The sequence below is a fragment of the Apium graveolens genome, chromosome 10 (assembly GCF_009905375.1).
Source record: "Apium graveolens cultivar Ventura chromosome 10, ASM990537v1, whole genome shotgun sequence".
Classification (NCBI taxonomy): Eukaryota; Viridiplantae; Streptophyta; class Magnoliopsida; order Apiales; family Apiaceae; genus Apium; species Apium graveolens.
In genome coordinates, this window is record NC_133656.1 from 238486215 (window position 1) to 238509667 (window position 23453).

Sequence of the window (23453 nt, forward strand, 5' to 3'; positions counted from 1 at the left end):
ACGCATTTCATTTAATTTTTTTTGACCCTAATTAGTTGTAATTTTTTTTTTGGTTTTCAAATTTACTAATTTCTAATTAAAAATTTAAATTTAAAAACTGAAAATTAAAATTTAAAAATGAATATGTACTTTCTAATTGATTTAGAAACTTTTTTACTTCTAAAATAGATCACCGCTCCACACGTGACACTTCACATGCCGTTAAACCAAACCACGTGCCTATAAATACAATTTATACACCACAGCAAGCAAATCCAATCTGCCTCAAAAATCCGACCGTTGCAAAATTTCAAACTCAAAACATTACCGTTTAAAACCGCTCCATTTCGATCACAAATCACATATTATTCTCCCCATCTAAAAATCCCCAAATGTCGAATCTCGAAGCCCCCAATTCATCACAACTCATCATGGACTCGAAGCCCCTCCACCCGCTCCACCAAATCGCGGAAACTCCGACACACAAACTCCTCCTCAAACAATGGCTCAAAGAGGAACAATTGATCCTCAACCGAATCTCGAACAAAGAAACTCACCTCGACTCTGTTCGTAAAGAACTCACTCAACTCCACTGCTTCTTTTTTCTGTTCCACTCAATTTCACTCACTCTTCTTTTCACTACTTCGACGTCTTTTATTAATAGTACTAGAGGCTGTCAGAGGTCCTGGATACCTTCTGTGTGCTCGTTGATTAGCTCGTTAGCGATAATTTGGGCGGTTCGATATAAGACCGATGTGGAGAACCATCTCGAGAAGCTGTTGGAGAGGGAGAAGGAGGACGGGAAGCTGTTGGGGAAGTGTGTGGAGGAGCTGAAGAAGAAGGGCGTGGAGTTTGATTTGTTGAAGGAAGTGGATGCGTTAAGAAAGGCGAAAAGTTTGAGAATCGAAACCAAGGGGGTTAAGAAATGGGAAGCGAGGGATTTTGTTACTTTGTTTTTTGTTGGTGTTTCGTGTGTGGTTCTCGGGCTTACTAGGGTCATATTGTGTAATTGAATTCGAGATTGTAAGGAGGGAGGTTCTGATGATTTGTTATTATATTTTGCGAAAAAATTATAGGTGAAGGGAGGGGGAAGGGGATAGTAGAATGCTTTATTCTCGGGCTTACTAGGGTCATATTTTGCGAAAAATTTGTATTTTTTTTTTCATATATGATATGAAAATTTTATTACTCTGCTTTCGGAATGTGTAACAAGTGTGATTGTGTTCGCGTAATGATACATTTTAACTGTCTCGCGTAATTTTCATCTCACTACGCAAGAACAGTTTACGACCTACATGAAAGATAAAATGCAGAATTGTATAGAATAAGCAAAACTTGTAGAACAATTAGATTAAAGGAGGATTTGATGTAAATTTTTCCCGTATCAATTGCTAACTTGAAAAATACATTGAGAAAAAAGATGACTTACAGGCTAACAGGCGATCGTCAAACGTGAACCAAAAAGATGAACAGATGATAGTAATGGCCAATTCATTCATAGAATCACCAACATTGTTTTTAACAAGGCAGATGAGGCAGAGACATGTAACGGGCTGTAGTTTGAATCAGTCTGCTGGCTCGTACCTGCAGATGAGCTGAATGGAGTGTTCTGATCAGTGTTTGAGGTTGAAGCGTAAGCACTCATAAAAGTTTTTGAATCTGAAAATTTCCAGTCCGCAAGGTAGCCAGGCTTTGCAGTGACTGCAGTTACTTCGATGTCTCCTGATAACATTGCCCCCACACGAGACATTGGAGGTCTTGAATTTGGTGATGTTTGAGTGCACAAGAGCGCCACATCTATTAGCCTTTTAACTTCATCCTCATTGAATGCAGACAAACGCGGATCAACAAGCTCAATTTCATGGTTATCCTCGTGCAATTGCCAAGCCTAAAAAGAGGTGAACTTAGTCAAGTAGATAGAGGCAGAGCTATAAATTTAAATTATAGCTCTAGGAATTCCAATATTTTTGTTTATTATAGCAGATGTTAGTACTAGCTATTATCACAGGGCTGTATTGAATGAAATGATAAGAAATCTTTATTAAACTAACCATCTTCTGAGCCTTAAATCGACCATTATACTGTCTCTAAGCTAGAGTCTGAATGCAAATGCATCACTAGATACTTGCAATTCGTGATTAAAACATTTATAGCTAGTCTTAAGAGTTACGAGCAAGAGGGGAGAGTGGAGCAGTTATATATACCCATTCGAGAAGATATACTTTATCATCTTCTAAGGTCGAGTCAGAATTAGACCTTCCACTTACAACTTCAAGAATTACCACACCGAACCCAAACACATCAGCTTTTTCTGTAAGGTGTCCACGCATGGCATATTCTGGTGCAAGATATCCACTGCAGTAAAAGAAATGTTTTATGAAACGCTACTTCATGCAGAGAACTGAAAATACTAAACGATAGCTATGCATACTGTTAAAAATGCATTGTATTCAAAATCGTACATAGTTCCTGCAACTCGAGTACTCATGTGAGTCTTTTTATCATCATATAGTTTGGCCAAGCCAAAGTCCGAAATTTTGGGCTCAAGATTAGAATCAAGCAATATATTGCTAGCCTTTACGTCTCTGTGTACAATTCGTACTCGTGATTCCTCGTGTAGATATGTAAGGCCACGTGCCACTCCAAGGCATATTTCATACCGAGTTGGCCAGTCAAGGAACAAACTTCCATTTCCTGTTATATTGACACAAATTAACTTTTGTTTGAATTTATCCCTGGCATTTAAAAAAATATGTGTAGCATTACCAAATAACGCTTGATCAAGACTTTTATTTTCAAGATACTCATAGACAAGCAGTCTCTTATCTCCCTCCATGCAGCACCCATATAATTTCACAAGGTTCCGATGCTGAACAGCAGATTTTGTTGCAATCTCTGCAACAAACTGACTCTTTCCATGTTGGGACGCTACAGAAAGTTGTTTAACAGCAACGGATCTACTATCACTAAGAGTACCCTGTTTATTAAGACATTTTAATTGCAACGCCACATCTTAGTCCTTATTACTACGCTTTTATCAGTGAAATGAAAAGAATGAAAACAACAGGCACAAGCATATACTGCTCTTAAACATTAATTTTCTTCTAGAACATATATCGAGTCAGATGCAGCACATTTTTAGTCATTAAAAAAAACGAAGACACTTTATATGCACTGCCACGAGCTGGTCCTTTTTACTACGCTCTATTTGTACAGGCATAAGTATTTGTACAGGCATAATAGAATTTTAGGATGTACAAGTTCGACAAATGGGATTCTTCCTACAGAAGGGCTAGAGTAATTATTACAGTTTGCACTTTTAGCCTCTCCGGTGCTGGCTCAGCAGGAAAGGTAGAGGCAGTTTTTCAGTCATAAGAAAAAAATCATTGTTTACACCTTAAGATCAAATCATAGAGATGGCAATAGCAATTTTACAATACAGGTTTCATATAATTTAATTTAGTTTTTTTCAGGGCGAAGAGGGATCTCAAAGTTATGAGTAGATATAAATTGTTTCATCAATTTAAAAAGGCTGTTCAATACAAGTTTGCCTTACCTTGTAAACAGGTCCGAATCCCCCCTCCCCAAGCATATTAGTGGGACTAAAGTCATCTGTTCCGGCTTTTAATTCTGCATAACTGAAGGTATATGGTCTGACATCAATCCCCAGGAACTCTGTTATTCAAGCGCAAATATTAGTGACAAAATAAAAGACCTCGTGATTCATATTAATAGGAATATGTTCAAACATACATATAAAACATAAGCATATTTATAACCAAGTTCTACGTTTACATATTATGATGCCAGAAACTATTATGATGTAGGACATTGGAAATAATTATAATACAGTAGAAAACATACCATAATTTACTTGGCAAAACAAAAACATAATATGAATTTTGTCAAGTAGCCTTAAAATTTCTGATGACTTCCTTGCAAACAGTCTTCCTAATATTGTTTTTCACCCTTTCTCTTGCGGCGTCGCATACAATCTAGTGTATTTAGCCCTACATACTGTATCAGCAAGTTGATTTCAGACAATTTAAAGTTTTGTTTACCATCCGAAACATTCTCAAAAGTCTAGCCACTTGAGAATCCTCTAGAAATTTATCCTTGAATTAGTTCATGTTGAACCATGCAAGATGTAGCAAATCTTAATTTGTGTCAACATGCAAAAAAAAATGGTTGAAGTATGGTGCAACTAGCATGCAAAGAGCTGTCTCAGTAAAAGAACAGAGATAGATAAGTAAATAACGATATCAGGCCATAAATCAATGTCAAAATATTACAAAAAACTTATTTTGATCGCCTTCCTTCTTTACCTTCATCTTCATAGGCACTTCTCTTTTTTCTTCTTCGAAGAAAGGTAAACACAACAAATACAGCAGCAAGAAAGCTTATAACAAGAGGAATAACAATGCCCACAATCAAACCAGTGCTCTTATTTTTTGACATCATTTTGAAAGAACAATACTGAAGAACGTTAGAATTGTAGTTAATACGGAAAATTCTAATAAACTCAAAAATAATGATTGCAAAATTTCCGAAGGTCTTGCATTCAATACTGAAGAACGTTTATAAAACTTCCACATTAGATATTTGAAACATACTCCTCATTCGAGTCATCTAGGTTGCCATTTACTCTTTAAACTCAAATTGTAGCCTCTATGGCCATTGTAAGATAATAATAGTTGATTTTATGTCTCCACCTTTAAACCTCTCTGTTGAGTAACCAGCTCATCTAAAACCTTAAGGTTCGATTCCCAGCCACCCCCAACATTCTCACAATTTAATGTGGACACTAAAGGCAATTGATACCCCAAAGATGGGTGCCGGTGTTTCCACTCTTCGGCCCATAAATGGGCTTTCGAGTGAGGGGGAGTGTTAAATATATGATCCTATTGGGGCCTTCCTCTAATACCTTAAGGTTTTAGATGAGCTGGTTACTCAACACTCTCAGTGACGGAGCTGCCCTCGTGTCTTCACCTATGTCAACCCAGTCTAACTGGATGGTCTGACCCAAATACCAGTCCAAGTGTCCCCACCTTCAGGAACCTGACTCAACCAGGTGGCCTGAACTAAGTCTGAAAGATGTTTTGAGGTGGAACAAGGTCTTATAAGATGTCACATGAATTAAGACGTAATGATTTCCAGCACAATTAACATTAACATTAGAGACAATCCTCGATGTTCGTCAAGATCATCTAAGAGTTACAACATAAGAACAGGCTTCCAAGAAATGAAGGTTGGGTTGGGTTATATGGAGAACTATGTTACTTGGAGAACTTAGAAAACACTTCTTGTTTTGTTAAAACTATCACATTTTTTAGCAAAAATACACGTGTAGTGTAAATAAAAACACAGTTATGAGAAAATTTATATGCATTTGGAAAAAAACAGTGATTTTTTTTACAAAATACATGCATGTTATGTACAGAACGTACTAGTTTCCCACTTCATGTTTATAAAATTATCATATGATCTTTCATAACAAAAAACATGTGTTCAATTAATAAAAACAGAATTATGAGAAAAATCATGCTTTTGGAAAACCAATTCGTCAAAAAATGCTTTCAAAATGCATACCTGTTGAACTAGTTCTCATTCGAACCCTGCCAATATTTGGATATACATATATAACCTTGAATATTTTAGTATATTATATGTGAAGGCAATTCCACAAAATCAGCACATCACTTAAATCACAGCAACAATTAAGTCTGTTCTTATTTGAATTCAAATATAGCTTTAGTTTAGGGTCTGTTTTGATTCTGTAATTACACCAGTTTATTTCACATATACTAGCTCCTGTAATAGTGTCCGTAATTATTCATGTACTCTGCTATATATTGTACAAACTATACATCAATGAAAGATAAGGAAATACAATTTCTACATGGTATCAGCCTAGGTCTAGGATCATCTTTCTCTCTCTCTCTCTTTCTCTCTCTACCTCCCTCCCTCTCCCATCATCTCTTTACTTTTCTATCATGGCTTCTGCATTTTCTTCACATGTTTCTTTCCCTTCTCAAAACACAGTTCAGTTCACCAAACTAACTGAAACAAATTACTTAATTTGGCTGAGACAAATCAAGCCCTACCTTCATGATGCCAAATTTTGGGGATATGTTGATGGCTCTATACCGGAACCTTCTCGCACCATAATGACTGCTGCTACCGACACTGCACCAGCAAAAGAAATTCCCAACCCAAAATATGAGAAATGGTTCATTGTAGATCAGCAAATAGTCAGTCTCATCACTACTTCTTTGTCTGAAAGTGTCTCCCAGCTCACAATTGGCTTTGATACCTCAAAAGAAATTTGGGACTGCCTAGGCAGCCACTTCTCTCAGCGTTCTGCCGCTAGTGCATCTAGCCTCAAGCTTCAATTACTTGAGATCAACAAAGGCTCACAATCAATTGATGACTATCTTCGCCATGCTAAGTCACTTGCTGACCAGTTAGCAACTATTAAAAAGCCAGTCTCTCATGAAGATTTAGTACTTGCAACACTACATGGACTTGGACCAGACTACCTCATGCTTCGAACGGCCCTCTCGCAACACTCTTCTCTTCCCAGTTTTACTGAGCTACGCGCTCGAATATTAGCCTTTGATGCCCAACAACGTCACCAAGATCAAGGGACATCAACTGCTTTGTTTCATGGAACTAACGCCCGTCGCGAAAATCAAGCTCAGAATAGCCGCAATAATAATTCAAATGGTTGAAATTTCAACAGGTCCAAGCGATATTATTCAGGGCGCAACTTCGGAATACAACAAAAGGGCAATTTCTCATCACCGCAATTCCTGTAAAGATGTTAATCATCAACCAAAAACTATCTACACCACAAGCTCACAAAAACTGAACCCATGTGGGTAACAACAACTGTTTGTCCAGTGGGAAAAGTGACAGTTATGGGTGCAGAAAGAATGTGCACATTATGCATAGAAGCTATATCACACCACATGTGATTCGTGGCCCCTGTATCAAGTACCCAAGCATGTGTTGATAATTGTGCAGAAGAGGAAAATGAGAAGATAGTACCTGCAATATGAGTAGCTAAGCTAAACTGATTCTCAGCAACTGGAGGATTACGGATATAGGACCAGAACCACCTTTACTTAGGCATTGCATAATTGAGTTTAGTTGAGACTGTAAAACATCCATTTTGGTAGTCAGTTGTTGATCACTGGGAGAATCAGTCTGCACAACTTGTGATTTTGCAGTAGCAGCAACTTTGGTATTGGAGTTAGAGTTAGAAAAACGACGTTTTCCTTTGTTGTTGGGATGATAAGGATGGTCCACTGGATACCCTACCAGCTTGTAACATCTATCTTTTGTATGTCCTTTAATGTGACAATGTGTGCATTCTTGCACTGGATGAGTTCTATCACTGAACCTGTTTGGAATATATGAGGTAGGACTAAACTGTGGCTTGCTCATGTTCACCATCATAGCAACAGGTGATGGAGAAGAATTGTGAATCTGACGCTGTCTTTCTTCCTGTTTTAACAACATGAAAGCTTGATTAACAGTGTACCATGTGAGGGACACGGGGAGCTTGCAAAAATTGACTGAGATGATGCACTGCATAGGTAATGTCTGGCCTGGAACAGACAGTGGTGAGATTAAAACATCATCTGCATCAAAATGTGATGCGGTAGGTGGAATAAAAGGTGGAATATGAAGACCTGGCAAGTCTGTAGCAAAAGGGAAATGATTTTCAGTGAAAGTAACATGTCTCGAAACATGAAACTGACGTGTGAGAGGATCAAAAAGCTTATAGCCATTCTGTGTCATGGAGTAGCCAAGAAATACCGTTTTAACAGACCTGGGTGACATTTTGTCAGGATTATGGACAGTCATATAGGTCAGACAACCAAATACTCGTAAATGTTCATAAGAAGGTGATCGATTGAACAGTTTCTCATAGGGTGTTATAAAACCGAGAACTGTGGTGGGAATGCGAGTGATTAGGTAGGTAGAGGTAAGGATGCAATCACCCCAGAAGGAGGGAGGTAAATGTGCTTGAAACATCAAGGCACGAGACATTTCCAATAAATTTCTGTGCTTGCGTTCTACCCTCCCATTTTGTTGGGGAGTGTAGGGGCAAGTGGTATGATGAATAGTTCCATGTTGCAACAAAAAAGAGGTTAAATCCTTGTTTATGGATTCTCCTCCGTTATCAGTACGCAAACACTTAACTGTAGTGTTAAATTGAGTAGAAATATAAGCAAAAAAATCTTTTAAAGATTGAACGTGTTGTTTGGTAGGTAATAAAATGGTCCAAAGAGCTATAGTAGAATCATCAACTAGAGTTAAAAAGTATTTACATCCAGTGTATGTAGGTGTCCTGTACGGACCCCATACATCACAATGTACAAGTTCAAAAGGAGTGAGAGCATGTGACTGACTAGAAGAGAAGGGCAGCTTACATTGCTTAGCCAATGGACAAACACTACAAGTAGGTAATGTCTGAGGAACATTACAAGAAGTACCGACAATAGAAATTTTAGACATTATTCGAGATGGAATATATCCTAAACGTTTGTGCCAAATTGAAGTGTCTGGAGAAGAATGAGTCACAGCAAGAGCAGAATTGACTGGTGTGTTTAGAAGTTGATATAGCCCTCCAATGATGTTACCAAGAACCAATCCCTTCTTCTGGTATTGGTCCTGCAGATAACATTCAGAAGGAGTGAAAAAAATGGCTGAATGAAGCTGTGTGGAAAGTTTACTAACTGACAATAGACTAAAAGTAAAAGCTGGAATAAAAAGAACTTCATGAATGTTCACAGATAAAGGATGTAACCAAACTGAACCCATGTGGGTAACAACAGCTGTTTGTCCAGTGGGAAAAGTGACAGTTATGGGTGCAGAAAGAATGTGCACATTATGCATAGAAGCTATATCACAACACATGTGATTCGTGGCCCCTGTATCAAGTACCCAAGCATGTGTTGATAATTGTGCAGAAGAGGAAAATGAGAAGATAGTACCTGCAATATGAGTAGCTAAGCTAAACTGATTCTCAGCATCTGGAGGATATAGGACCAGAACCACCTTTACTTAGGCATTGCATAATTGAGTTTAGTTGAGACTGTAAAGCATCCATTTTGGTAGTCAGTTGTTGATCACTGGGAGAATCAGTCTGCACAACTTGTGATTTTGCAGTAGCAGCAACTTTGGTATTGGAGTTAAAGTTAGAAAAACGACGTTTTCCTTTGTTGTTGGGATGATAAGGATGGTCCACTGGATACCCTACCAGCTTGTAACATCTATCTTTTGTATGTCCTTTAATGTGACAATGTGTGCATTCTTGCACTAGATGAGTTCTATCACTGAACATGTTTGGAATATATGAGGTAGGACTAAACTGTGGCTTGCTCATGTTCACCATCATAGCAACAGGTGATGGAGAAGAATTGTGAATCTGACGCTGTCTTTCTTCCTGTTTTAACAACATGAAAGCTTGATTAACAGTGGGCGATGGGATCATCATGAGTAATTGACCCCATGCTGCAGTGTAGCTTGAGTGCAGGCCCATGAGAAATTGTATTAATCTTGTCTTCTCAAGTTGCAACTCCCATTCTTTAGTTGCACCACACTTACAATTCACAACTGGTTCCAAAGCCTTAATCTCATCCCAGTATCCCTTCAACTTATGGAAATAGAATTCAATCGAGTCGTTGCCTTGTTCAAGTTTGAACAGATCTCTTTGAGTTTCATAGTACTTATGACCACTAACAGAAGCAAATCGTTCATTGAGTTCACACCAAACATCAAACGCACTATCCATGTAATTCATACTATTACTGATCTCCTCTGAGACGGTGTTTAAAATCCAGGTAATAACCATATCGTTCACTCTCTTCCAATGCGCAAACAGAGGTGAATCACTTGCTGGAGCAGTAAAATCTCCACTGACAATCACAAACTTATTCTTCGCAGATAAAGCGATCTGCATAGAGCGCTTCCACGAAGCATAATTCTCAGAACCTAACAATTTCTTGGAGATCAAGACCATTCCTGGTTGATCATTGTTGTGCAAGTAAAGAGGATGCAAATTATTGTCTATGATTTGCGAATATGACTGTGTATTAGTGTTTTGAGTAGAATTTGTGTTAAGAGGTGTAGAGTTGTGTGGAGATGAGGTGTTTGTAGAATTGCGAGTCATATTGTTTAGTACAGTGTTAACATACGACATTCAAGTACAGAAATGTCGATTAATCATCGAAGATCTAGTGAAAACGATGAAGATTACGAACGAATTGAATAACACAAAGGCTAATCAACCATGAAATCGTAATAACAATCAACAAAACAGTAGTATGAACACTGAATAACAGATCAAAACAATAGATTTGGCACAATGTCAAATCAATCAGTAGAGAAAGATGAGAAACAACAATTGCGATTCTTCAACGATGAAGATATGAAGAAAATACTTACAAATCGCAACGAGCACGAAGAAGACGAAGTTCATCGATAATTTGCGGAAGATATGCTCTGATACCATGTAAAGATGTTAATCATCAACCAAAAACTATCTACACCACAAGCTCACAAAACTGTACTTTACATTATTCTTGTTTTCATTGCACAGAGACTACAGAGAAATATTACAGAGAGAGAGAGAATTTGTGCAGAAAGAAAATTAATTTCAGGATTTCAATTTACAGCTAATATAACTGAATTCTGTTATGATAAGTGGAGTTATATGATAAGTGGAGTTATATGATAAGTGGAGTGGTGATATGATATGTAACTGAAACTCCTATATCCGTAATAATTCCATCAGCAACAATTTTCTACATTTAGACCCTACGCTTCTCCGAGTTGGGCTCCTCATCCTCAACCATCCAGTGGAATACTCGGTCCGGCTCCAACTTGGTGTTCTAATTGTCACACAAACCAGCACTGACAACAACAATGCCCCCATAGGTTCACAGGCCCAACCACTTTTGCACCCTTCGCAGGAGCTCATTTTGCTGCTGATCCAAATTGGTACCCGGATACTGGAGCGACCCATCATATATCCGCCATGCCTGTCAACAATCCAGAAGAGTATAGTGGTCCTCATAATGTTTATATGGGTAATGGGAACTCAATGTCTGTTTCCCATACTGGTAACCTACCAACATCCTTGGGATCTTCTCATTTTACATTACAAAATGTCTTTCACATTCCTTCTATTCATAAAAATTTGTTATCTGTTGCTCGTTTTACAAAAGATAATCAAGTCTTCTTTCTTTTTGCCCCTGATTTTTATCAAATATATTGCTTACAATCTGGCTGTCTCTTATTTCAGGGCCCTTGTAAAGATGGGTTATATCCGCTTAAGTTATCTCACACATCTTCCAGTCCACAAGCCCTCGCTGCTATACACTCTTCCATCTGGCACAATCGTCTTGGCCATCCCTCATCTAATGTCTTGTCACGTTTAAGTCCAAGTATTGATTCTAAAATTTCTTTTCGTAGTTTTTGTCATGAATGTGCTCTTAGCAAGTCCCATAAATTACCTTTTGAATACAATAAATCTTATGTTGATTCACCTTTTTATGTTGTTCATAGTGATGTATGGTATTCATCTACCTCTTCCACTCGTGGATTTAAGTATTATGTTCTTTTCACCGATGAATTTTCTCGCTATACATGGATATATCCAATGCATCGGAAAAATGAAGTACTCTCTCACTTTAAGAAATTAGTTGCAAAAATTCAAAATCTCTTTGGCATCACCATTATATCAACTTAAATATAGTATATGCGGTTTCCTAGTTGGCCTATACATGTATCTGTATAAGGACCTCTCATAAACTATAAGGACCTCTCATAAACTATAAATCACATGATAATAAAGTATTTCTTCTACTAATATTACACTGAATCAGAGATTTTACTTTCCTATATCCATCTCAGCTATATATAATACATTATAGTGATTTCAGGTCTTGGAGAAAACGATAAAATAGATCTTATAAATAACACTCCCACCAAGGGGCACGAATTTATTAAGGAACAATAACAGACTGTATTGAATTATGAGAACATTAGAGGTAAAAGGGTTTGAACTTATCTAATGCTATGTTAGATGACCAACTCTTCCAACAACACAAGGGTTTGGAGAGAGTTGATCATCTTAAAATTAAGTTTAAAGTTAAGAATACCATACACCACAAGCATGTTGAACCCTAAAAAATTTTACAATAAAATTGACATCAATGGAAATGACCCCTACACGTACCTGAATATATACATCAAAGATCCGCTTTCCGATACTCTTCCAAGTAGGAGGATTTGGAATAGTTAACTCTGCAAACTGAAGGCTCACATTATAGTTACAATTCTGAAGCCCTAAGCCAAAGTACCGCAGAGACCCAGCAGAAATTCGTGCTTTCTGGAACAGCTCCGGGTCCAATGTATTTGTGGATTGAGATGAAGTTGAGCTTCTATATTGTGGATTACTGTTATCTGCATGTCGGCCAGCATTACTGACTGCCCACCTGTTTGTTTTTGTAACAAAGTATGTAGCAGGACCAAGGGTCTCGTTTTCACTCTCGTATACAATCTGGTTCACAGTCGCGATTGATGGACCACCACACTTAATCGAAAAGTTATAATCTGTAAGATTATGTAACCAAAAGAATGAGTAGTCATACTTAGATATTAGAAAAAACGCATCTTGATAGGTTATTAATCTACCACCATATGTCAATTGTTTCTTTTAGGCCTCGAAGCTAAATTTGTTTCTCTTTGATTTTGAGTTGAATCCTACTCTTCCTTCATTATTTTTGTATTTAAACTTAAAAATATAACTTAATATCCCCAGATCTAACCGGGCTGCAAATTAGCAGTGGATCTGTTCTTCTAAAACTCTGTAGTAGCATTCGATATTTAACGTTGTATTTTTTGAATCTTTGAGCAGATAACTGATAGACCACTAGCTTTCTTAATTCATACTATAAATATTTCATATCATTCTGGAGAGTGTGTACTGATTTTTTAGACTTCAAATCTTAATCCACGAGATTGACATTTTTAAATAAATACTTTTATTAAAAAAATGTAAAATAAAATATTTGAAAAGATGATATTAGAAAAGGCTATACCCTTTTATCTGTATATGTATATGCTTTCTACACTTTTAAAATAACACAGCACAAGAGTAATAGATTTTAAATCAAAGTTCTAGCTTTAGGATTGACAATGGACCGATTTCAAGTAAACAAACAAAAAGGGAAGTTGGTCAAATTCCCACGAGACAAACTCAACAGATCAGAGTTGGGGATGAGAAACAACTGAACAATGAACTGATAAAAGAGTCAAAAGTTTGATCAACCAACAAAAAACACATAATAACCTAGGAAAAAATGTACTCGTGGAAGTGTTCAATGTCTATAATTGGATACCTTGAGCACCAACAATAAAATTTTGATAACTTTTCTGTTTTTACCATTTTTATTATACTCCAAATAAAATATAACGCTGAACTTACATCTTGGAGGATTGCGATTGCAAGGAAAAACCCTCTGCAGACAGTTCAATCCAGAAGGCAGAAATCTGACAGCAGAGAATGCAGGTCAATTAGTGATAACATAAATACAGGAATGAAATTTTAATCATAACACCAAGGGCTTAAGCCAAGGAAGTGCTACCAAATTTTTTGTAAATTGTGGCCACTAATATTGCAATATTCATGTTATGGTCCAAAGTTCTGCTTCTGTAGCCATAAAATCACCCATATCTAATCTGCGACTACATTTATCTTTTACTGGATTACAGACAATGATTTCACAGAAAATCTTTGCCTATACTCCAAGACAAAGCGTGTGACTAATCTCTAATCTATGCACACACAATTTTGTAATGCTCCGCAATGAGAAAAATTTTGATTCGCCAATTAGATTAATATTTTATATCTATGTATGATATGCTATTCTTATCAAGTATAAAACTGGTGCACATGGATTACTGTCAATCTTACATCTGTGGTGTTTTCCTCAGCATACCTAACAAGACACATTTAATCAACATTCAGCAACACTATGCATGCTGCCTACTCATACAAACGTACTTAACATGTCAAAATATAATAGTCAGAAAAAATATATATATATATCGGGAACATTAGTAATTAGTCCATAGATGTGTTGATCATAATATATTCCCAACATATTATCAACACTCTTAAATCATAACTATAATGCATCAGAAATAGCAATAAGATAACTGTTAATATATAATTGAGTAGGAGAAACTAGTGCATCAAGAGAATCACCTGCTATTTGATTCTTCAATTGTGAAGTTGTTGACAACCAAATTACTGCGTATTACACCACAAAGCTTTCGTAGTTAGTTTGGAACATTACATTTTCCGCGGTTTTTAAATATATCAATGGTAACTGTAGAGCAGCAGAAAGCTAAAATATGTATATATATGGACATACAGTTGTATGTTTGATTCCTGGATCCATGAAGGAAGTGTTCCAGATAGGTAGTTGTATGACAAATCTCTGCAGATATTTGAGGATGTCATATTGTCAATTAGATTATTTACCCACAGACAACTAACCTTGCTAATATTCTTGTCGACATACAGTTTGGTGTCTACCTAGATATTGTACTGACAATCATAATTTTTCACATAGGTCAACATGATCACACATATAACAATTTTTTTAAAAAGTCATTTTGCCGAATACAAATAACCATATTACTTAAGTTTCTCTCCTTCTGTAATATATTAAATGCGTAACACTTGCATAACAGACATGTAACCTACTAATGTAATAATATCTAACCATCCAAATATTTAATGTAGAACCCTGGGTTAATCAGAAGGGCCCTTAATCATCAAAGTCTATGAACCGAGGAAAAGAAGAACGCAATCAACCTTTTAATATGACCACTTGAGAGGCAAAGTGGCAAACTACTTTGTTGAAGCTAAAAGTTGATGTACACTACTTGGCAGAAAACAAAAGAAGTTGATCTGTGATCTTCTATAATATTAAACATGAAGCAGGTGGATGATATTTAAAATTGCACAAAGCACAAGAAGTCACTCGAATGATGATATTTAAAATTGCTCAGTAGTCCATTCTCTTCAATATTTAACACCTCACTGACACTTACTCACATATTCTTGAGTAATGCGCCCTTTTGTGAAGGTAGAGTGCCAGAAAACCTGTTGTTTCCGAGAAACCTGACAACATACAAACCAAAATATGCTTTAGTTCAACATATATTAGTGCAAGGTAGAACTCAACAATTTACTACAGATCATGTGACCAAAAAAGAACAAGTTGGAGATGCGTATTACAAGAATGAAAGTGAACCCAAATTATATAGTGAGTTTGGAATCCGTCCACTGAAGCTGTTGAAGCTTAAATCACTGGCAAATAATATAATAAGAAACATTAATTAAAAGATAAAGCCGTTCACGAGTATTCATGTGCACATATGTGATGCAATTTGATCATCAACACAATTTTTGTAGTTTGATGAATCTGGGTATTTTCATGTCATCTATTGACAAAATTTGATACACTTTCGCAGTTTATGTGTTTAGAAGCCAACACGAACATCCTAAGGAAAACAAGTCAAGTATGAGCACAAGTAAAGGGTCTCATGTCTATCTGGAGCTAGTGAAAACATGAATGAGTTGCATGACAAAAAGGAGTCATGGCCCTATGGACGACCTCCTAGGATTACTGTCATGCAATGAAAACCCCCTTCACAGATGCAGCTACATAGAGTCTAATGTTTAAGGAGCAAAAGGCATAGCAGTGAATTGCCACGGCAGTGACACAAAGCAAAATTCAAATTGGGGCTCCGTTTAACATATCCATTGGACTTTCTCGTTCAAATAGCAAACAAAGAGTTACAATAAGGAAGAGGGATATATACATAAATTTATATATTGTGAGAATTTCTACAGATATTCCTACTTTGTTAGTCAATTCCACAAAATGTAAAAGCTCAGGGAAAGGAAGTCTTCTTGAATCTCCACCAAAGTTTTATAGCAATTCTAATCGGAAGTTGTATTCTTCTATACTATACCCTGTAGACAAGGTTGAATTATATAAGACAGGTACTTTTTTTACTTCATTGTCAGTAGTTTATCTACAACTTCAGAAATTAGAATATAGTTCTTTCTTTTTCTGTAGTTCAATGGAATTAAAATCTTGAATGGTTTAATATAATCCTGTATTGACCTATCACTGGATAATTCATTCCGGTAAAAGACCAGTGAGTTGTGAATTTTGCTGAATTCATCATGACTTGTAAATGTTCAAAAGACGGTTCTATAATTACAACAAAAGATACTAGCTTTTGTTTTTCCATAGATCATTGGTGTTCGTTAAAGGGGTTCATATCTTCGTCCATTTTTCAGATTCAGAATGAGAATCGTCAGCTATGAACCTGTTGTCAGGAAAAAACCCAGCTTCAACTTGAAACTACTGGGCCACTAATCTCATATGAAGAATCATTCAACTTCAACAACTTACAGTTGCTCCAAAATTTGAATCCACCAATATCGGAAGGGATAGAACCAGACATATTGTTATTACGCAAAATTCTGCAGAAAGGAAAGAAAAGAACAAATCAGTCATTATATATGTTACAGAAGAGTAATTAGGAAATTCAGATAACTATTGCAAAGAAAATATAAGCACATGCACACACACATACTAGGAGCTAGAACAAATTTCCTTACAAGGTAGTCAGAGACTTCATTTTCTTAATAAATTCCAGGGTAGAGCTCCCATTAGCTAAATCACTTATTCTCCTGTGCGATAATTTTCCAAAGGTATCCACTCACAGAACATAAGCACATTATAATATTACATATATATGAATATATGTAAACAAACATCTACTTAGCTAGTACTCACAAGTCTGTCAGTGATGTCAAATTAGAAAGCGCCATCGGTATGGGACCTTCAAAAGAGTTTCCTTGAAACCTCCTAAACAAACACCAGGACATGTCTATAAACTGAGTTCGCAATAACATATTTACTAGTCGAAAATCACATTTTTATATAATTAAAAGAAATTACTACTTTCGAGCATGATTTGAATGGAATGAGAAGAAATAAGTCATACAGAACATTAAGCTTTGACCTTCTCGTGAACTGGATTAAAGAATCAGTTGACATGATAGTACTCTTGAATTTTTTGCTATTATATCCACAAATGAGAGGAAGATCTTACATAGTAGCCAAATTTTGTAGACTAGCGAATGTTGAAGGTATTGGACCGCTCAATCCAGCACTATCAAAGTAACTGACAATTTAAAATAACTCTAGCTCTGATATTAATATTCTCATAATTAAAATGAAGAGCAAACATGACCACTGCAAACAACAGAATGGTTGCAAACAACTCAAGATCAGCGGATAAAAGTAACTAAGATGATGGATTTATCTCTCCAGTACTTCAAAATGATGATGGTTACAATTAGAATGGTCAGTATCTGGCAGACGATGGTTAGTGCTATAGTACATCAGAAGAAATACTAAAGAAAGCAAACACTTACATATATTTAAGAATTTTGATGAGTTTAGTTTACAGAATTTTGATGTACATTATTTTATGTATAGGTAGTCTATATAACAGTTCTGGCCTATCTATTTATTAAAATATTTGAAACAACAAGCTCAAATGTCCTCCGATTGGATTGAAATCCTATATGATTAACGAAATCCTGACTTGTTAGAATTACTAATTGACTTAATAATGAAAAGTTACTTAACTAAAGAAGTGATTTCTTATAATCGGTGTTAATGATCAGTATTACTCTCTCTTCTGTGGTTGAGGATGAATTTCTGTGGTTATTTCACCCAACCTATCTTTCTATAGTTTTTCCATTACAATGTACCTTCTTAATCCTGGTCCTACACCCTATCAAGGGTATAACTACCAAGTTCCAGATCCCATGGTCTCGTTACAATCAATACCAAGGACTTTTACTCTCTAGAACATCCTAGATCTTTCAATCTTAGAATTTTTGTCTGGCTTCATGTGAATATGAACTTGAGTGTTCTTTGATCACCTGTCAACGCATTGCCTACGTGTAAAACCTCAAATATTTTTTTACAACAAGAGTATAGTTGTCTTTATTCATACAATCAATTTAAAGCTTTATATAACAAACATTCACCTAATATGGATGCTTTGCTAATTCCTTAGTTCCTCTCTAGCTATCTTTCAGGATGCAATGTGGAATTAGTACTTAAGTGAAACACAGCCTTCTGACTTCGAAGTCCTAAAGTTTCCGCATTACTTGCAAATATTATCTTCCAGGTCGTCTAGTTCTTCTCAGTTGTATACCACACATAAAGATTTTTATATAGTAGAATATAACACCTTCAAAGAACCACAACTATTTAGGTGTAAGGAGCTCTGTCTCAATCGTCTCTAAACAATTCCACGTGATGGTAACCTATGCCTTCTGTAGCTAAATATACTCAATTCTAAACCCAAGCCATCAGATTTCTTGTTTTATATTCATTAGATCTATAACCAATTTAATCTTCTAGGATCGGGTAAAAACCTCACTCAAAGTGATGTTCTGCTGCTTGTGATACCATAGCATAAACTGATCAGCTCAGAACTGAAGTGAAAAATATTCAAGCCATAATAAGACAAACACAGCCGTAATCTGAAAATTGGACTGGTTTTCGATGCGTTGAGAAAATGGATTAAGCACTTACATCTGGTCTAACTTTGTTAAACTCCCCAGCTCTGACGGCAGAGGGCCACTGAAATTGTTTGAGCCAAATGACCTGCAATATGAAGAGGCAAGTAAGAAAAATTTCACAAACAAACATAGTTTAAATATATTAAATGATCACTAAAAATTGATTTTATATAATACTGTTAAAATGAACAAAACCATACAATGATCTCAAATCAGTTAGCTTCCCAATTTCCTTTGGAAGCTTCCCTGACAGTGAATTAATGCCCACACTCCTAAAGACGTCATATAAGGTATCAGAGTTCTATAAGTTTATCAAAGACATAAATCTATAAACCAATAAGGAATTTGCTTACAAGTATTGCATGCGAGCTAAATTTCCAATGAATGCGGATAAGGGACCTGTCAAATAATTTTGGCCCAAATTCCTGCAATACATAATTGAATAAACTTTACAATGATTCACACCAAAGAGATGCCACCGGGAAAATGTTCTAGTGCATGCACTATAGCTTAATAGCTGTCGAATAAACCATAAAACCGAAAGAAATCTTCACTGCCTAGGTTTTAAAAACATACAGATTAATGAGGGAGGTCAAATTCCATAGCTCATCAGGGATGACACCCTCGACATCCATTGCAAAAACCTTCCTGTCAAAAACATAGTAGAATAACAAGAAATTTACTTACACACACGGTTGTCTTGGATCATATGTCAAACAGTTGTAGTACTGGCAGAGGTTCAACTGAACTACGAGATTATAAGTGAATCATGATGATAAAACACTTACAGCTGAGTAATGTGGCAAGGACTAGAGCTGCAGTCGCATTTGATGCCAGGGTTAAAAGCTCCGTTACCATCCATAGTGGTCGAGTCAATAGCAGCTCCGCTACATAATTCACCACTAATGTTCCAGTTACTTGATGCTGATATTCTCCATTTTTGAAATATTGAATTTAATATTCTTCCTGCAACCACAGGACATATCAAAACGTTTTGGTTGCGGTAAGAACTTAAAAACAGTGCGGATCAAAGGCTTCGCGCTACAAAATTCGCATAACTGGCTAATGTACAACCTCGATAAATAAATATTTTCCTTCCTTTAATTAATAATGTTTACGGATCCTAACGTAATACCAAAAAAAATTCTCAGGTCACAAAGAAGATATTCATTTATCGAAGTTTAACTCTCCGTATAGAATTTCGAATCCTACATACATACACTCTCGGAGTCTCGGTCTCGACCAGGGGAGGATTAAGGAGCCCCGAGGGACATGTGTCCCATATAAAATTAAATTTTACGTTTTTTCATCATTAAATTTTTTGAAAATATATGAAAGTGCCCCTCAAAATTCAAAAATATAAAGGGTTTTCTCAAAATTTGTCCGGTATCCCCCTAAAATAAAATTTCTGAATCCGGCCCCGGTCTCGACTATGGAAACTGAACTAATCAAACTATTCTTTTTCGTGATATTCCAAATGACCATAAATTATTTCTTTTGGCGGGAAAACAAAAGCAATTTATTAAATTATGTCGAAAATAAGTTTGAAAAGATGATAAGAACAATAATTATTCAACTAAAATTGATTAAAATAATTGTTTTCAAGGCTCGCAACTAATATTAACAATTGGGACAAGTAATTGTGATATCCTTCAGTAAAGGGTAAAATGGGTATAAAAAAGAGTAACGCTACATATCCCGTAAAAAAATCCAAAAAAAAAAATTTCTCAAATGACACCTAGCATCATTTGAAAAACGCTTTTGGGGGACTTAAACATTTTCTATAAAAAAATTAGAAAGTATTACATAATTCATCACTTATTTTTCACGTAAGAAGTGTTGGATAACTCACTAACAAGTATAGCAACATAGAGGCAAGTGTATAAAGAATTTAACAAGTTTAGGCCAAGACCACAGTTAACAAAACAAAGCATGCAGGTAAACAAAATCAGTAACTGAAATAACGAAGAGAGAAAGAAAGATGTACCCGAAACCATAGTTTTCAACAGTGTCTGAAATAAAGGTTTACAGATACAAAATGCCAAGAAAATAATCACAGCTGAGTCACCAGGCTTTGCTCGAAGTCCTGGCTGCTCTTGAAGAGATTATTGCCCCCTACCTGCTGCGTTTGGGATGTGCGCAATATCTCCACCAGGATAAAACAGCTCGGAGTTTATGTTAACAGCAGCAACAAAAGCTCCACTTCGACCAGCACCTCAGTCGCCGGAAAATATCAGCACTTCAGGACTTGTGGGAGAGAAATGCAGAGAGGTTGAAGAGAAGAGATGAGAATGTAGTGTGTTGTATATTATTCATTCAGTTTAGCCTCTATTTATAGGAGAGGAAAAATGAAACTGTCAACCCACTTAATGTCTGAATTAAACTGCTCCATTAATGAAAAAATCAAAACTGATCAGATTTTTAAATTCATTAATGAAAAAATCAAAACTGACCAGCTTTTGAATTTAAATTATTTGTAACAGCTTTTCACATTAACACCCACATTATTATCAGAACTTAAGTTAAGTTCTGATTTGACTCATCAGTACTTAAGTTCTGATTCTGATATCAGAACTTGTTAAGTTCTGATTTTATTCATCAGTTCTTAAGTTCTGATTCTGATATCAGAACTTGTTAAGTTCTGATTCTTATATCAGAACTTGTTACAGATCAGATTATTTGCAGGACTTAGCCTATTTCAGTACCCAGCCCAATAATCCAGTCACCGATAAATAAATTCGAATTAAAATAATTCTCAAATAAATCGCCCTTCGACCCGACCCGGTCCGGTGCGTGGCGGGGCGCGCGTGTGTGTGTGCGCGTGAAGCACATAACAACACAATGGACCATCACACACCTTAGTAGTTGTATACTACTCATGTGGGTAATACCATATAAAGCACACAACCCCCTTTATTTATTTCAATGTGGGACAAACATTCTCAAATTTTCCAAGCTTTTACAAGCTACTTTCAACTCTCATTTCATATGGATTTCATTAAGAAAATTCTTAAAACCATACATGAAAATTTAAGTTCAAATATCATTGAACAATTTCCAATCATTAGATTTTAGGATTAACATCAAGAACATAATTAAATTAAGCTCTAAAATCCTAATTTTCTAACAAGAAGTCTGCAAATTTGTGTCCTCGTGCCCATTTGGGAAATCTTAAAATAACTTATAACTTAAACCGAATAAGTGACTGATAAGTGATAAGTTGATAAAAACTTATAAGTCATACAAGTGTTTGGATAATTTAACTTATAAGTCATTTTTTTTAATTTAAATGAACGAAAATGAATATTTTTAAATATAATTATCTTAATTCTTATAATTTAAGTTAGATTAACATTTTAAAAAATATATTTTAAAACTAAAATTGATAGAAAAACAAAAAATCAAAAATAAGTTGAGAAAAAATACGTCGTTACTAACATTCAACTTATAAGTTGGGTCGACGAGACACTCGTGAATAAGCTGTTGCGGACTTATAAGTCAATAAGTTGGGTGTAAACGAGCCAAACTGTTCGTGAGCTCGTGAGCTCCTCGAGCTCGGCTCGTAAAAAATTCGAATTCGGATCGAAAATATAATCGAGCCGAACTCGAGCTCGAGCTATTCGAATTTTTAACCGAGCCGAGCTCGAGTTTCAAATTATTCGGCTCGTAAGGTTCGCGAGCCTTATTGAGCCTCTATTATTTTTAATTTTTTTTATTATAAATATATTTTTATGTAAATATTTAATATTTATTATATATTATTTATTTATTATCGAGTCGAACTCGAGTAGAATCAATCATATTTCGAATTTTTGTTAACATTTAGTGAATTAATTCGAGCTTTCGAGCCTGCCGAGTTTAAAATTAAAGGCTCGATCGAGCTCGAGTTCGAGCCCGAACTATTTTAATCGAGCTCGAGCCTGACAGTATTCGACAAGTCTCGGCTCGATTACACCCCTTGGCTTATAAGATTTGCCAAAGAGGCATCTCGTCTTTTAGCATACTCATGTTTGCCACTTTTCATTTAACCAAGTGAAAGGCTATTATATTACAGATAAAAACATGTTTATGCATTTATAAGAAATTGGCATATATGACGGCCGCATTGGAGGAGATAGAATTACAGAGAGAGCGGGAGAGAGGGGGAGAGAGAGAGAGAGAGAGAGACGTATACCTTGAGAAGGATCGACGGTAAGATTTGTTTGTGATTGAGCTATTGCACCAAAACTTAAAGAGAAGAAGATGAAGATAAAGGTGGCAAGCGGATACATATTGTCTCCATTCATCGGCTTTTGTTTTAGAATTTAGATTGAATATTTGATACGAACCTTGCTTGGAACTACTAGTAGTAGTGACTAGTGAGTAATCAAATAAGTGAAGCTGTATGTATACATTCTGCTGTACAGAACTGTACGAGTATTTATGACCATTATTATTATGTACCTACAGTGGTCGGTATATATTAATGCTCACCTATATAACTTTCATTTCACCTTTTTGTCAAACTCCAAGAGTCTAAAATGGGGGATTTTGACTTGGCCTGTATATAGATATATTTTTTGTTGTGATTAATCGAAAATCGGTGATTAAATTAAATTTTAATTATAAATAATTTAATTTAATAAATGATACAAAAAATATTAACTTTTTTTTTATTTTTTTACGATTTTACTATTTTCTAATTTTTTTGCAAAAATACGGAATCAACCAAAATCAAACAGATATGTAACTAATTGAATGGAGTTGCATATAGTTGTAGAAA

The 23453-nt window shown here is 35.8% G+C and overlaps 2 protein-coding genes across 2 annotated transcripts; one reads left to right on the forward strand and one right to left on the reverse strand.

Moving 5' to 3' along the window:
* The first annotated feature begins 236 nt into the window (after positions 1–236).
* On the forward strand, positions 237–1173 carry LOC141692269 (uncharacterized). The gene has a single exon (XM_074497010.1). The coding sequence runs from the start codon at positions 372–374 to the stop codon at positions 990–992; it is 621 nt and encodes a 206-aa protein (XP_074353111.1). The 5' UTR covers positions 237–371; the 3' UTR covers positions 993–1173.
* Positions 1174–1302: 129 nt separating this feature from the next.
* On the reverse strand, positions 1303–23077 carry LOC141692128 (uncharacterized). The gene is made up of 24 exons (XM_074496865.1): positions 22866–23077; positions 19480–19657; positions 19268–19339; positions 19045–19116; positions 18892–18963; positions 18705–18776; positions 17203–17274; positions 16884–16955; positions 16706–16777; positions 16484–16567; positions 15308–15379; positions 15125–15190; positions 14436–14501; positions 14267–14311; positions 13484–13548; positions 12233–12609; positions 9124–10078; positions 7081–9023; positions 4305–4554; positions 3536–3654; positions 2746–2956; positions 2442–2673; positions 2184–2334; positions 1303–1867 (listed from the first exon to the last, which is right to left on the reverse strand). Exons 1-24 carry the CDS (start codon positions 22975–22977, stop codon positions 1475–1477), a joined length of 5823 nt encoding a protein of 1940 aa, XP_074352966.1. The 5' UTR covers positions 22978–23077; the 3' UTR covers positions 1303–1474.
* Between the last annotated feature and the right edge of the window lie 376 nt (positions 23078–23453).

Bases quoted from the DNA above. Each gene is read 5' to 3' on its own strand.
- LOC141692269 (XM_074497010.1), top strand. From the start codon at position 372: ATGTCGAATCTCGAAGCCCCCAATTCATCACAACTCATCATGGACTCG.
- LOC141692128 (XM_074496865.1), bottom strand. From the start codon at position 22,977: ATGAATGGAGACAATATGTATCCGCTTGCCACCTTTATCTTCATCTTC. The intron at 9,024-9,123 runs GTGATCAACAAC...TATATCCTCCAG, and splicing joins TGTGCAGACTGATTCTCCCA to ATGCTGAGAATCAGTTTAGC. The intron at 2,957-3,535 runs GTAAGGCAAACT...CTTAATAAACAG, and splicing joins GATTCGGACCTGTTTACAAG to GGTACTCTTAGTGATAGTAG.